At 53.5% G+C, this 15,248-nt stretch overlaps 3 protein-coding genes across 3 annotated transcripts; all 3 read right to left on the bottom strand.

Annotated features, from left to right (window-relative positions):
* Window positions 1-1,048: 1,048 nt before the first annotated feature.
* On the bottom strand, window positions 1,049-5,055 carry LOC309649980 (uncharacterized protein; the record flags this gene model as incomplete). Its single annotated transcript, XM_082440688.1, is given in 4 exon segments — window positions 1,049-2,084; window positions 2,088-2,111; window positions 2,115-2,746; window positions 5,040-5,055. Coding segments are annotated over 4 exon segments (1,524 nt in total). The 3' UTR covers window positions 1,049-1,232.
* On the bottom strand, window positions 4,979-8,351 carry LOC309649981 (acetylcholine receptor subunit beta-like; the record flags this gene model as incomplete). The annotated part of the gene is made up of 5 exons (XM_082440689.1): window positions 4,979-5,556; window positions 5,861-6,008; window positions 6,363-6,544; window positions 7,038-7,261; window positions 8,072-8,351. Coding segments are annotated over 5 exons (975 nt in total), but the record flags the coding sequence as incomplete, so codon positions are not given.
* A 2,913-nt stretch (window positions 8,352-11,264) lies between these two features.
* On the bottom strand, window positions 11,265-14,247 carry LOC309651205 (uncharacterized protein SPEM3-like; the record flags this gene model as incomplete). The annotated part of the gene is given in 3 exon segments (XM_082443641.1): window positions 11,265-12,167; window positions 12,171-14,158; window positions 14,202-14,247. Coding segments are annotated over 3 exon segments (2,937 nt in total).
* Between the last annotated feature and the right edge of the window lie 1,001 nt (window positions 14,248-15,248).

The raw sequence follows: 15,248 nt of genomic DNA on the forward strand, positions 1-15,248 counted from the left end.
CCAGCAGCCCTCCCACCTCAGCTCCTTCAAGACCACAGGGCTCCCCCAAACCCGCTGCCCAGTTCATGCCCTGACCACAGTCACCACGTTGATCCCCGCGTTGAGCAAGGTGAAGCTGCCCAGGATCAGAAGATTTGAGTCTCCTACGTCCTGGCATTTCCTGGGGTTGGTGCCAGAGCACGGCTGGGCTCGGTAGTGGGTTTGTTCGCCCATGGCCGGGAGTCCCAGGGGTCTCTTTCCCAGGGGTGTGTCTCCACAGTGAACTAGGCCTAAGTCCATGGGCAAGAAAATTAAGTGGAGACACCTCGAAAAAATTAGAAGCCTATGAATTAGGGGACCGTCAGAATCCAAGGCTCAATTTGGGGAGCCTAAAACACAAGGTTTCCTAGTCACTGACCAAGAGAGGTCTTCTCCCTCAGTAACCAAGAGCCCCAAACACAGCCCAGAACGGGGGAGGCAATTTTCCCTACCTCTGGTCGTGACCCAAGAGAACAGATCAGGAAAACTAAAGCCTGGACTTCTTCTCACATTCTGGGGAAATAAGGCGTTGGGCGTCCATGCCTACATCTTATCTCCTCCCCAGAGGGTGGTTTCTGAGCCACCCTAAAAAGAACTAAGTTCTCTGCGCTCTGGGGGAGCTTTAAGATGCTGGGGGTGGGTGACAGGGAAAGGAAAATTGCTCTAAATTCTAAAGCACTGCTCTCCAATAGCATTTTCCATGATGATGGAAACGTTCTAAATCTGTCCCGTCCAATACAGTATCCGCTAGCTCCATGTGACTACTGAGCACTTAGAAGATCATGACACTGAGGAACAGAATTTTTTTCTTTTTTGGCCAAGCCATGAAGCTTGCAGGGTCTGAGTTCCTTGACACTGCCGTGACCAGTTTCCTGGTCACAGCACTGAAAGCGCCAAGTCCCAACAACTGGACCACCAGGGAACAGAATTGGACGTCAGGGAAATTCTGTTCCCTGAGGAAGAGAATTTTTAACTTTTTAACTTAAATTTTAACAGAATTAATTTTCCTTAATTTTAACTAATTTATATTCTAATAGGCATATTTGGCTAGTGGCTACTGTAATTGACAATGCAGCTCTAGGGCCTTGGGGATAACGGATTTAGCTAGACAGCGATGGAGGGAAAGCAGGGTTAGTTTAGCTCCTCATCAGGCCCTGTGGGTTGGGGCTGGGGTCGATGTCCTCAAACAACCACAGAACACTTCTCTTGTCTCTTTATCCCTCATGCATATGTGTCCCCTCTTTCTCTAAGTTTCTCATCACACACTGATATCCCCACTCCTTGATGGTCTCCGGTGAGTTGTTGGATGTCTCTCGGTGAAGGCGCCTGGGAGACAGAGCTTCGCATTTGTCCCTGCCCGCTCTGAACTGTCTCTGGCGGGCGTCAAAGACCACATGCCCTAGCCGGGTGCCTGACTCAGGACGGTAGGGCTTCCAGCTGTTTTCGGGAGGCGTAGACATCTGGCGATAGTTCTGGCAGGCTGGAGGAACTTTATCCATGTGGTGGTACACCCAGTCTTGGCTGCCTGCTCGCCGGGAGGATGATTGCAGCTCAATCAGCACAGGTACCTCTGAGAAGTTTTGCAGGTCATTATAGGTCACCTGAGCCTTGGGAAAGCAGGAGTTCTGACTGGGTGGGACAGAAGTCCATGGTATGTGCTGCCCTGCATCCTCCTTTCGAGGAACTGCCTCAGATATACATGACTTTCGGGTCTGATGTGGGTCCAAAGCTTGGACAGAGTCAGTTCCTAGAGGGTTCTTGTGGAGGCCAGGATTTGGGATAAGGCATGAGTTGTTATGGAGGCCTGTTCTCTTGGATGAGCCAGAGTCTTGAGTAAGGGCTGGACCCTTATGGGGGCCAGGATCTCGATTAATTCCTGAGTACTTGTGGAAATTAGGGTCGTGGGTATGTTCTGAGCTCCTGTAAATTCCAGCATCTTGGGTAAGGCCACATCTCCTTTTGACTTCAGTGGCTTGGGTAAGGCCTGGATTCTTATGAAGGTCAGAATCTTGCGTAAGGCCTTGGCTCCTGCGGACTCCAGAATCTTGGGTAAGACCTGGATTCTTCTAGTCTCCTGAGTCTCGGGTAAGGCTTCAGCCCTTATGGAGGTGAGGGGTTTGCACAAGGCCTGGGCTCTTATGGAGACCAGATTCCTGGCAAAGGCCTGAGCTCTTGTTGACTCCAGAGTCTTGGGCAAGGTATGGACTCTTCTGTGACCCAGAATCTTGGGTAAAGTCTGTACTCCTAGAGACTCCTGGATCTTGGGCACTACCTGTACTCTTGTAACATCCAGAATCTTGAGAAGGGTGTGGGCTATTATGGAGGTCAGTTCTTTGGGAGAGCTCTTGACTTTTATAGAGTACAGTCTCTTGGTTTCGTTCTAGATTCCTATAGACTCCAGAATCATGCATAAAGCCTGAGCTCCTCTGAATGTCAGAAGTTTGGAGAAATGGTGTGTTCTTGTGGAGACCAGAGGGTTGGGAGAGATATGGGCTTTTAAAGAAACGTCCATCTCGAGTAGAACCTAAGCTCTTCTGGGAGCCAGAACCTTGGGTAATGACTGGATTCTTCTGAAGGTCAGAGTCTTGGGAAAGGCTTGGATTCTTGCAGAGATAAGGGTCTTGGGTAAGGCCTGGAAGCTTGTGGAGGCCTGGATCTTGAGCAAGGCTTGGGTTCTTGGGGAGGCCTGGCTCTCGGGTAAGGCCTGGGTTCTTGTGGAGACCTGGGTCTCAGGTAAGGCCTGGGTTCTTGTGGAGGCCTGGGTCTTGGGTAAGGCCTGGGTTCTTGTGGAGGCCTGGATTTGGGGTAAGGCCTGGGTTTCTGCAAACTCTACAGTCTTTTGAAGGGCCTGGGGTCCTTTGGAGGACAGAGCCTTGGTTGAGGCCTAGAGTCTCACAAAGTTCAGGGTGTTGGGGCTGGTTTGGGGTTTGGGAAGTAGTGGCTAACGGGGGAGGGATGGGGCCCTGGGAAGAGAGGACAGACGGAGGAGACTTGGAGGTTGGGGGAAAGGTGGGGGTTTGTATTAAGGTGGAGGGCTTCTGGTGGTTGCTGTGTTGATGAAGGACAAAGGATCTGGGAGAGGGCTTCCCTGGTGGCGCAGTGGTTGAGAATCTGCCTGCCAATGCAGGAGACGCGGGTTCGAGCCCTGGTCTGAGCAGATCTGCAAAAAAAAAAAAAAAAAAAAAAAAAAAAATCACTAAAAAAATTCCCACAAATCTTGTTTCTGGCACTTTAGAAAAACTGCGGAGAAAAGTACATAATAAAGAATACATATATATCTACACACAAATTATATATATAATATATATATATATATACACACAGCGGAACCATAAGAGAGACTGAGGAAGGCCTTGGAGGCAGGGGGCAGATGCGTTAACAGTCCCCCTATATCCTTAACCTGCACTCCTCTGAGGCAAAAAGGCACAGAGATGGAAGGGGTTGAGGATGGACCAGGGAATTTGAACTTCAGAACAGGTCAAAATTCTAAAACCATGGACATTTTGGGAGAACTGAGACTGTAGACATTTATTTTTTTGAAAATATGATTTAGGAAAATAGTTTCCAGAATTTGGTGGTTCTGGGCAACAAAGGAGATTGTGGCAAAATGGCGATTAAAATACATGTATCTGAGTTGGGGAACTTGAATACTGTGAATTTCACATGTTGGAAATTTGGGATTTTGCAATTTTGTCTTTTGAAAATTATCAAGTCTTGGCAGTTTGTGCCCTCTTTCCCCATGTTCCCTGGGAAGAAGGGTGACGGTGGAGTGGAAAGGCCACTGGTTCTGTGCCACAGCACGCAAGATTTAGAATTCTACAGACTCTAGCTCTATACGTAGTGAGGACCCAGATTTAGAGAAACTGACCAATATTTATCTCCGCCTTTGTGTGTGTGTCCAACTCTCTAGGCCAATAAACCAACAAGACAAACGAACTGTGCTCCACAGTGGGATGCCAGGTGCAATTATTGGCGTGGCTGGTGGGTCTGGCTGGACAGGGACATGCTAACCTTGTCCCACAGGGATCCCTACAAGTTGTAGCCCTATTCTCCCTCTTAGGACAACAACTTCCAGCGATTGAGTAGGTGTGAGAGCCTGTTGACCCTAGGTACTTCATTGTAATTGCTGCAGCCACTAGGCTCAAGCTGACTTTGCTCTGACCTCCAGGCAGAAACATTAACACAGCCTGCTGGGCACAAGATCTTCATCTCCCAGATGAAGCCTTTTCTCCAAACTGAAAGGAAACTGAGGCACAAAATGTGTGATGGCCATAAGAGACACCAACACCCTTTCTTGTTCCACTCCTGGCCTCCCACGGGCTTCAACTCCCTGTCCCTCCTCCCCTCCCCTGTATTTTGTCTAGTGTTATGCAGGGATGGGCAAGTAAAATGAGTGGTCAGGTGGGTGGGGCCTTTGAGGAATTCTGGTACAAATACCTTGACCAGAGTGGGCAGCCACTAATCAGCTCTAGCAGGTTGCTGCCAACAGGGGAATCAGACCTGGTGCTACTGTAGTTCTTAAAAAGTTTCAAGAGAAGCCAGAAATCCAAATTTCTCTGTGAAATATCCACATTTTAAAAGTAGCAAACCAATTCAAATTTTAAATTCTGCTGGCCAACAACATGGGCCAAACAAAACACACCAGTTTGTAACCTCTGATGTATACTGCATAATGCTTTTGTTCTCATCTTCTCATATGATCCTCAGACTAGGGAGCAGATACTATTATTAGCTTCATTTTACAGATGGGGAAACTGAGGCACAGAGCAGTTTAGTAGCTTGTCCAAAGTTTGAGCACCAAAGCTGGAACTTGAGGTTTTTACAGTGTGCTTTTTTATCCTCATTACAAATGTATCCTTTCAGAAATAACTTTTTTTATCCTAATGATAATACATACTACAAAATACAATAAACTACAGAAAGGTAAAAACAAAGAAAAAACGACCACTAGTCCCCAACATGCAAATATAAGCGATATTAGTGTATTTCCTTACAGAAAAAAATTTCCCTATTCATTCAACCAGAGGTAGCGGCCATATAGGTTAGGATCTGTGCTAGGTGCTGGGGATATTACAGTGAACAGACATAGTTCCTGCCCTCAGAAGGCTTACAAGCTAGCGCTTGTTCTTTGTTCCATTCATTGCCAACCTAGGTGTGAATATCCAATGGAGCTTCTTCAAGAAGCCAAAGAGTAAATAAGCGGATAGTGCATTTCAGGTGGGCCCAAGGCCCCCATCTGCCCAGTCCCACTTGGGCTTCCTCCCTAGAAACGAAATGATGAGAGGATTGGACTCCTAGTGAAGGAGTTAAGATGCAGAAAGGGATAGGGCTTGAGAGTACTACCAAACTAACTCTCAGTTCAACTGGCCGAGGACCTCGGTCTCGGCCCTCTCGTCCTCAAGGAAAGGGGTCGGGAGGGGGCAAGTGGTACGTGGCGTCCAGAAAGATGACGAGGGTCCCGACGCTCGCGAAGATGATGAAGGTCCACAGGAAGAGGCGGTCCACCACCATGGCCACAAACTGCCAGTCCTCCTTCAGCTGAGGGTAGGAAGAGGAAACTGTTCCTGAGCTCCAGACCCCCAGGGAAGGCGGCCCCAAGGCCCTGTGCCGCACCCAGGTCCTCCTACCACGGCTTTGAGACAAGGGCGGGCCCGCAGAATAGCAGAGAGCGAAACTGCGGGCGACGGATGTGAGTAAAGAACAAGTCGGAAACCAGGGGGCGGGACCAAGTGAGGCAAACTTCCAATCAGAAATAAAATCGAGTGCTGGGGGCGGAGCCTAAGTTTGCGGGTGGAGCCAAGGCCACCCAGGCCTTGCCTTGGCCCACCCTCTTCGGACTCACCGCGTCGTGGTCCTCCTGTTCCTGCAGCTGTTGAGCGATGTAGCTGATTGAGGAAACGACCTCCCGTAGCTCGGGAGGCAGGCCCACAGCCCGGTTTGGACCATCGATAAATCGCCGCAGGTCCGGGGCAGACAGTTCAGGCTGGAACCTGAAAGAGGCGAGTCTGTTTGGCCACGACCGGGGCGCAAAGACGGCCTGCGCGGGTGCTCTAGCCCCCGCCCCAACTCCCTCCTCCAACGCCCGTCCAGGTTTCAAAACGTGAGAGAGCCCTTCAGGTTCCCTCTGACAGCGGCGCCCTCTCTAGTCTTCCGCAATTCCTCCTATTCCCGTACGCTTTAGTCCCCACCTCCCCGCAAAGTGGGCAACAGAAGGGATACTACAACTCCCATGATGCTCAACCACGACATCCTCCGGGAGCTTAGGACGCCTGCCTGCGCACAGTCTTCTGGGAACTGTAGTTCTCCCTCTCCCTTCTACGTGGGCGATGGGGAGTAGATACTACCTGTTGGGTTTGGGGAAGAGAAAATCATTTGGTGGCTTGCGGATGAAATATTCATCTGTTCCCCAACCCCAGCCACTTCCTGGAGAATCCCTGAGAGGTATAGGAGGTGGCTCCGGTATCTGGTCTCTCTCAGGCTTGGGTCTCTTCAGACCCAGATACAGAGGGAGTTTGTGGATAAAGATCTGCAGAGTAGAAGAAGAGGCGTGTTGGAGGGGGCTCTTATGCTTTCAGACCAGAAGGGAAGCCGCCAACCACCCCCACGGCACGTGCCCATTCTTGCGCATGCGTGCATGCATCCCACAGATGAAATGCAACTACACAGCCCAAGAGTTCTTAAGTGGGTTAGGAGGCATCCTGACTGGAAAGAAAAGTTCTGAGGGCTTCCACCCTGATAGTACCTAACCCTGAGAATGCTTCCTTGGGACCCACGATGGGCAGTATTGATGAAGAGAGTCTGGGATCTACGCAATGTTAATGATGGGAGGGTAAAATTAATTGGGCAACATTTCAACACCCAAAGACCTTGGCACTTTGACACTCTACCAGGAGTTGTAGTTCTCCCTCAGGTCTGTGAAAGGGAAGGTTGAAGTTGGTGGGAGGGAGGAGCGATACCGGGACAAAAAGCCAAATACTAGGATTGAGAGTTAACACAGGTTGGAGAGGAGATCTTCTTACCTGACGGACCCAAAGGGGCATTTGGTGGGTGTAGGGTGAGCGATGGTGCAGGTTGAGGACTACGACGCTAAGGATGACTGAGAAGGTGACGAGGACCATGGTAAACATGAGGTATTTGATAATGATGGGGACAGACAGGGAGGTCTCAGGCACTTTGTCTGCCAGCAGCAGCAGGAACACAGTAAGGGTCAGCAGGGCAAAGATCGAGAGCCCCATCTTCTCTCCTTGGGGGACAGAGGGGAAGGCGGGAGGATTAGGCTTTGCCAGAAAGCAATCTCCCTGGCATAATCAGTGACCGTGTTTCCAGCTCACTCAAGGACAGGCTTTTGGAAGGGCCAACTGCATGCAAATAACTCCTACATTTATACCTCCAACCTGGACTGATTCCCCTAAATTCCACACTTGTATCCACCTGCCTACTTAACCTCTCCATTTGGGTGTCCAATAGACATCTCGAACTTCACATGTCCAAAACTTAATTCCCTCACCACCGACTCCCCACATAGTCTTCCCCAGTTCATAAACGACAACTCGATCTTTCCTGTGGCTCAGGCCATATCCCTTTGAGTCATTCTCAGCTCTCCTCTCTCTCATCCCATATCCAATCCATACCAAACCCTATTGGCTCTACCTTCAAAAGATATCCTGAAACTGATGACTTATCACATCTACCACTACCATCCTGGTACAAGCCACCATTACCTCAGATCTGAGTTATTATAAAGGCCTCCTCTTTGCTTCATCCTTTGCCCCCCTGCTGACTGTTCTCAACAGAGCAGCCAGATTGATCCCGTTAAAATGTAAATCAGATCATATCACTCCAGTGGCTTCCCATCGCCTTTAGCATAAGAGTCCTTACTGAAGTCTACAAGGCCTTCCCATTAGCTCTCTGACTACATCTCCTACTGTTTTCTCTCTTGCTTACTTCATTCAGTTACATTGGCTATTTCTTGGATATGCAAGGCACACGCCACCTCAGAGCCTTTGCATTCACTGTTAACTCCTCCTGGCAATTTCTTCCCCCAGATATCTACCAGGGTCACGTCCGCAGGAGATAGGGCGCCGCAACCCTAGTCCCGGCCACCAGAGGGCGCAGCAGGGCCAGGGCCGCCGCGTGCGCTTGCAGCAGGGGAACGGGTATGCGCGTCTTGAACGCCAGCTCTTGGCGGGCGAAGCAGAGCTGCCATCCGGAGGCGCCCGGCCGCTCTGTGCCGCCGCCGCCGGGCACCAGGTAGAAGGAAGACGACTCCGAGGCCAGCGGGCCGGTCCACTAGTGGCTACGAGCCTCCTGGGGCTAGCTGGCCACGGACACCACGGGGATCAAGTTGAAAAGCAGGAGGCGGCGCGGGGGCCCCGGCGTAGCCAGGAGGATGATGGAGACCCCCGCGTAGCGAGCTGCGTGGACCAAGAGCAGGGCACCCGGGACCGGAAACAGGGACTCAACGACCGCAGCCAGCGAAGCAAAGAACCAGGCAGCCACCTGGGCGGGGCACAATGTGGGCCACGCCCCCCGAGCCTCCAACGGCTGTGGCACTAACTGCTGGCTAACGGCGGCTGCTTTGGTGACGTCACCATTCGTTTTTTTCAGTGGTGAGAGTACCCAAGTCCTTTCTGGAGTACCCAGATTTCTGAGGGGGACACACATGGAATAAGTTCTGCTTTAACCTGCGGGCATCGTAGACCACCTGGCCGGAGGAGAGGCCTTGGCTGAAGGAAGACAAGGTAGAGGGAATAGAAGCTAGGATGGGGATAGGGGTGGTGGAAGGGACTGGAGTGCTCGTCGGGGCCATGACCAGCACTGGGACAGAGGTTGTGGCAGAGATCGGGACAGGGCCTGGTGTAGGGGCTAGGGCAGGAGTAGTAGCAGGGGCAGAAGTTGGAGGAGAGACTGGGGCTGACGTTGGGGGAGGGACCAGCGTGTTGGCATGGGTATAGGTCAGATGAGCATGGGTCAGGGTGCAGACAGAAGTGTGGCCCAGGGACTGGGCTGAGGCATTTGAGGGGGCCTGGGCTTGGGCCTGGGCTGGGGTATGGGCTGAGGTATGCTCAGGGCCATGGACCTGGGCAGGGCTGCGCTCAGGGGTGAGGGCTGGGGAGGGGGTCTGGGCCTGGGGGGTGGTGTGCTCAGGGGGGTGGAACGTGGAGCAAGTCTGGGCCTGAGGTGGGGCGTGCTCAGAGGGCTGGGTTGAGGAGAAGTTCGGGGCCTTGGCAGGTGTGCGCCCAGTGGGGTCCACTGGGGAGAAGGCCTGGGCCTGGGCGGAAGTGTGCTCATGGGCGTGGCCTCGGGAGCAGCTCTTGGCCTGGGGGGGGGGGTGTGCTCAGGGGGGTGGGCTGAGGAGAAGGTCTGGGCCTTGGCAGGAGCATGCGCAGGGGGCTGAGCTGGGGGGCGGATCTGGGCCCGGGCTGCGGCCAGGGCTGGGTCATAGTCTGGGGTCTTCGTCTTGCTCTCTTGGGGCAGGCGGAGTGGAAGCACGTCCACCTTGCTCATCCTGCGGAGCTTGGAAGATGTCTCTTGCCTGGAGTAAAAGGTGGCTCGGGACTTTAAGGCTGTGACCCGAGGGGCCTCGCCAGCTCCCACTACCCCCTCCTTCCACAGTCCCCGTGGAGCCTCCATGGGAGCCCCAGCCCGTCCACACTGAGGCGGCATCCAGCAGCACCCAGAAGCCTTCTCATTTTTTGTGTCTGCTATCCAGGAGTCAAGTTGGTTTGGGTGCCCGAGCAGGAAGCTTGGGCGATGGCGGAAGCGGGAAGAAACTCTTGAGCACAAGTTCTTGGGATCCACGGAGCAGCGCATGCACATGCGATGGCTGCCTACACAGCTGGCTTGCTTGTCTGCGGGGAAAGGTGAGATGGGACAGGGCCTGGGTTCTTCAGGGGCTGAGAATCGAGGCAGGGATAGAAGAAAGGGGACAGGCCCACGTCCCCTGAGCCCACGCTGGCGCCCACTCACCTTTGGGGAAAATATGATTGAAAAGTGTCCGCAAGGAACTCTTCAGATGCCTCCAGAGCTGAGGAAAGCAGGGGAAGGGGGAGGCCGGGAGCAGGGTGAGCCCTGAAATCCAACCCTTGTCCGGCCACACCCCTGCAGCCCTCCCACCTCAGCCCCTTCAAGACCCCAGGGCTCCCCCAACCCCACTGCCCAGATCCTGCACTGACCAGAGTCACCACGTTGACCGCACGTTGAGCAAGATGAAGCTGCCCAGGAACAGAAGAATTGAGTCTCCTAGGTCCTGGCGTTTCCTGGGGTTGGTGCCAGAGCATGGCTGGGCTCGGTAATGGGTTTCATCAACCATGGCCGCGGGTCCCAGCGCTCTCTTTCCCAGGGATCTGTCTCCACAGTGAACTAGGCCTAAGTCCATGGGCAAGAAAATTAAGTGGAGACACCTCGAAAAATTAGAGGCCTATGAAGGAGGGGACCGTCAGAATCCAAGGCTCAATTTGGGGAGCCTCAAACACAAGGTTTCCTAGTCACTGACCAAGAGAGGTCTTCTCCCTCAGTAACCAAGAGCCCCAAACACAGCCCAGAACGGGGGAGGCAAGTTTCCATACCTCAGGTCGTGACCCAAGAGACCAGATCAGGAAAACTGAAGCCTGGGCTTCTTCTCACAGTCTGGGGAAATCAGGCGTTGGGTGTCCATGCCTACATCTTACCTCCTCCCCAGAGGGTGGCTTCTGAGCCACCCTAAAAAGAACTAAGTTCTCTGGGCTCTGGGGGAGCTTTAAGATGCTGGGGGTGGTTGACAGGGAAAGGAAAATTGCTCTAAACTCTGAAGCACTGCTCTCCAATAGCATTTTCCATGATGATGGAAACGTTCTAAATCTGTGCTGTCCAATACAGTATCCGCTAGCTCCATGTGACTACTGAGCACTTAGAAGATCATGACACTGAGGAACAGAATTTTTTTCTTTTTTGGCCAAGCCATGAAGCTTGCAGGGTCTGAGTTCCCCGACCAGGGATTGAACCCCGGCCACAGCAGTGAAAGCGCCAAGTCCCAACAACTGGACCACCAGGGAACAGAATTGGACGCCAGGGAAATTCTGTTCCCCGAGGAAAAGAATTTTAACTTTTTAACTTAATTTTTAACAGAATTACTTTTCCTTAATTTTAACTAATTTATATTCTAATAGGCATATTTGGCTAGTGGCTACTGTAATTGACAATGCAGCTCTAGGGCCTTGGGGATAACGGATTTAGCTAGACAGCGATGGAGGGAAAGCAGGGATAGCTTAGGTCCTCATCAGGCCCTGTGGGATGGGGCTGGGGTGGATGTCCTCACACAACCACAGAACACTTCTCTTGTCTCTTGATTCCTCATGCATATCTGTCCCCTGATATCCCCACTCCTTGATGGTCTCCGGTGAGTTGTTGGATGTCTCTCGGTGAAGGCGCCTGGGAGACAGAGCTTCGCACTTGTCCCTGCCCGCTCTGAACTGTCTCTGGCGGGCTTCAAAGACCCCATGCCCTAGCTGGGTGCCTGACCCAGGACAGTAGGGCTTCCAGCTGGTCTTGGGAGGCGTAGACATCTGGCGATAGTTCTGGCAGGCTGGAGGAACTGTATCCATGGGGTGGTACACCCAGTCTTGGCTGCCTGCTCGCCGGGAGGATGATTGCAGCTCAGTCAGCTCAGGTACCTCTGAGAAGGTTTGCAGGTCATTGTAGGTCAACTGAGCCTTGGGAGAGCAGGAGTTCTGACTGGGTGGGACAGAAGTCCATGGTATGTGCTGCCCTGCATCCTCCTTTCGAGGAACTGCCTCAGATCTAAATAACTTTCGGGTCTGATGTGGGTCCAAAGCTTGGACAGAGTCAGTTCCTAGAGGGTTCTTGTGGAGGCCTGGATTTGGGATAACGCATGAGTTGTTATGGAGGCCTGATCTCTTGGATGAGCCAGAGTCTTGAGTAAGGGCTGGACCCTTATGGGGGCCAGGATCTCGATTAATTCCTGAGTACTTGTGGAAGTTAGGGTCGTGGGCATGTTCTGAGCTCCTGTAAATTCCAGCATCTTGGGTAAGGCCACATCTCCTTTTGACTTCAGTGGCTTGGGTAAGGCCTGGATTCTTATGAAGGTCAGAATCTTGCGTAAGGCCTTGGCTCCTGCGGACTCCAGAATCTTGGGTAAGACCTGGATTCTTCTAGTCTCCTGAGTCTTGGGTAAGGCTTGAGCCCTTATGGAGGCGAAGGGTTTGCACAAGGCCTGGGCTCTTATGGAGACCAGATTCCTGGCAAAGGCCTGAGCTCTTGTTGACTCCAGAGTCTTGGGCAAGGTATGGACTCTTCTGTGGCCCAGAATCTTGGGTAAAGTCTGCACTCCTAGAGACTCCTGGATCTTGGGCACTACCTGTACTCTTGTAACATCCAGAATCTTGAGAAGGGTGTGGGCTATTATGGAGGTCAGTTCTTTGGGAGAGCTCTTGACTTTTATAGAGTACAGTCTCTTGGTTTCGTTCTAGATTCCTATAGACTCCAGAATCATGCATAAAGCCTGAGCTCCTCTGAATGTGAGAAGTTTGGAGAAATGGTGTGTTCTTGTGGAGACCAGAGGGTTGGGGGAGATATGGGCTTTTAAAGAAACGTCCATCTCGAGTAGAACCTAAGCTCTTCTGGGAGCCAGAACCTTGGGTAATGACTGGATTCTTCTGAAGGTCAGAGTCTTGGGAAAGGCTTGGATTCTTGCAGAGATAAGGGTCTTGGGTAAGGCCTGGAAGCTTGTGGAGGCCTGGATCTTGAGCAAGGCCTGGGTTCTTTGGGAGGCCTGGCTCTTGGGTAAGGCCTGGGTTCTTGTGGAGACCTGGGTCTCGGATAAGGCCTGGGTTCTTGTGGAGGCCTGGATTTGGGGTAAGGCCTACGTTCCAAAAGACTCTACAGTCTTTTGAAGGGCCTGGGGTCCTTTGGAGGACAGAGCCTTGGTTGAGGCCTAGACTCTCATGAAGTTCAGGGAGTTGGGGCTGGTTTGGGGTTTGGGAAGTAGTGGATAACTGGGGAGGGATGGGGCCCTGGGAACAGAGGACAGACGGAGGAGACTTGGAGGTTGGGGGAAAGGTGGGGGGTTGTATTAAGGTGGAAGGCTTCTGGTGGTTGTTGTGTTGATGAAGGACAAAGGATCCGGGAGAAACAAGAGGCAGAGAAAGAGTGCATGGTGGAGGCATGGCGCATGGTGAGCTCTGGGCACTGGTTGGAGAATGGAAGCAAGGTTGAGAAGGTGCAGCATCCTTGGAGTACACCAGGAATTTGGGGTAGACTGGAGCCTGGGGGTCCGTGTTTCTCTTCTCAGAACTGCAAGGATGGAAGCTGCAGTAAGGGAAGGTCTTGGACTGCACAAATTTGTCTTTGGCATCATTTGAGATCTTCCATTCCATATTCCCCAATTCCAGGTAACCCAGTATGGATCCTGTGGAGGGCTTGGCACTGTCCCCACTACATTGCTTCAGTGTTTGCTCAGCTGTACCAGAGCTCACCAGACCATGCCCCTCTTGGGGCCTGCAGACGGTACCCAAGTCCTTTCTGGAGTACCCAGAGTTCCGAGGGGGACACACATGGACTACGTTCTGCTTTACCCTGCGGGCATCGTAGACCACCTGGCCGGAGGAGAGGCCTTGGCTGAAGGCAGACAAGGTACAGGGAATAGAAGCTAGGATGGGGATAGGGGTGGTGGAAGGGACCGGAGTGGTCGTCGGGGCCATGGCCAGCACTGGGACAGAGGTTGTGGCAGAGATCGGGACAGGGGCTGGTGTAGGGGCTAGGGCAGGAGTAGTAGCAGGGGCAGAAGTTGGGGGAGGGACTGGGGCCGAAGTTGGGGGAGGGACCAGAGTGTTGGCATGGGTATAGGTCAGATGAGCATGGGTCAGGGTGCAGACAGAAGTGTGGCCCAGGGACTGGGCTGAGGCGTTTGAGGGGGCCTGGGCGTGGGCCTGGGCTGGGGTATGGGCTGAGGTATGCTCAGGGCCATGGACCTCGGCAGGGCTGCGCTCAGGGGTGAGGGCTGGGGAGGGGGTCTGGGCCTGGGGGGTGGTGTGCTCAGGGGGGTGGAACGTGGAGCAAGTCTGGGCCTGAGGTGGGGCGTGCTCAGAGGGCTGGGTTGAGGGGAAGGTCTGGGCCTTGGCAGGTGTGCGCCCAGTGGGGTCCACTGGCGAGAAGGCCTGGGCCTGGGCGGAAGTGTGCTCATGGGCGTGGCTTCGGGAGCAGTTCTCGGCCTGGGATGGGTGGTGTGCTCATGGGGGTGGGCTGAGGAGAAGGTCTGGGCCTTGGCAGGAGCATGTGCAGGGGGCTGAACTGGGGGGCGGGTCTGGGCCCGGGCTGGGGCCTGGGCTGGGTCATAGTCTGGGGTCTTCCTCTTGCTCTCTTGGGGCAGGCGGAGTGGAAGCACGTCCACCTTGCTCATCCTGCGGAGCTTGGAAGATGTCTCTTGCCTGGAGTAAAAGGTGGCTCGGGACTTTAAGGCTGTGACCCGAGGGGCCTCGCCAGCTCCCACTACCCCCTCCTTCCACAGTCCCCGTGGAGCCTCCATGGGAGCCCCAGCCCGTCCACACTGAGGCGGCATCCAGCAGCACCCAGAAGCCTTCTCATTTTTTGTGTCTGCTATCCAGGAGTCAAGTTGGTTTGGGTGCCCGAGCAGGAAGCTTGGGCGATGGCGGAAGCGGGAAGAAACTCTTGAGCACAAGTTCTTGGGATCCACGGAGCAGCGCATGCACATGCGATGGCTGCCTACACAGCTGGCTTGCTTGTCTGCGGGGAAAGGCGAGATGGGACAGGGCCTGGGTTCCTGAGGGGCTGAGAATCGAGGCAGGGATAGAAGAAAGGGGACAGGCCCACGTCCCCTGAGCCCACGCTGGCTCCCACTCACCTTTGGGGAAAATATGATTGAAAATTGTCCGCATGAGCTCTTCAGAGGGCTCCAGAGCTGAGGGAAGCAGGGGAAGGGGGAGGCCGGGAGCAGGGTGAGCCCTGAAATCCAACCCTTGTCCGGCCACACCCCAGCAGCCCTCCCACCTCAGCCCCTTCAAGACCCCAGGGCTCCCCCAACCCCACTGCCCAGATCCTGCCCTGACCAGAGTCACCACGTTGATCCCCATGTTGAGCAAGATGAAGCTGACCAGGAACAGAAGAATTGAGTCTCCTAGGTCCTGGCGTTTCCTGGCGTTGGTGCCACAGCACGGCTGGGCTCGGTAGTGGGTTTGTCCACCCATGGCCAGGAGTCCCAGGGGTCTCTTTCCCAT

The sequence above is a fragment of the Balaenoptera physalus genome (assembly GCF_965194825.1).
Source record: "Balaenoptera physalus genome assembly, chromosome: 20".
Lineage (NCBI taxonomy): Eukaryota > Metazoa > Chordata > Mammalia > Artiodactyla > Balaenopteridae > Balaenoptera > Balaenoptera physalus.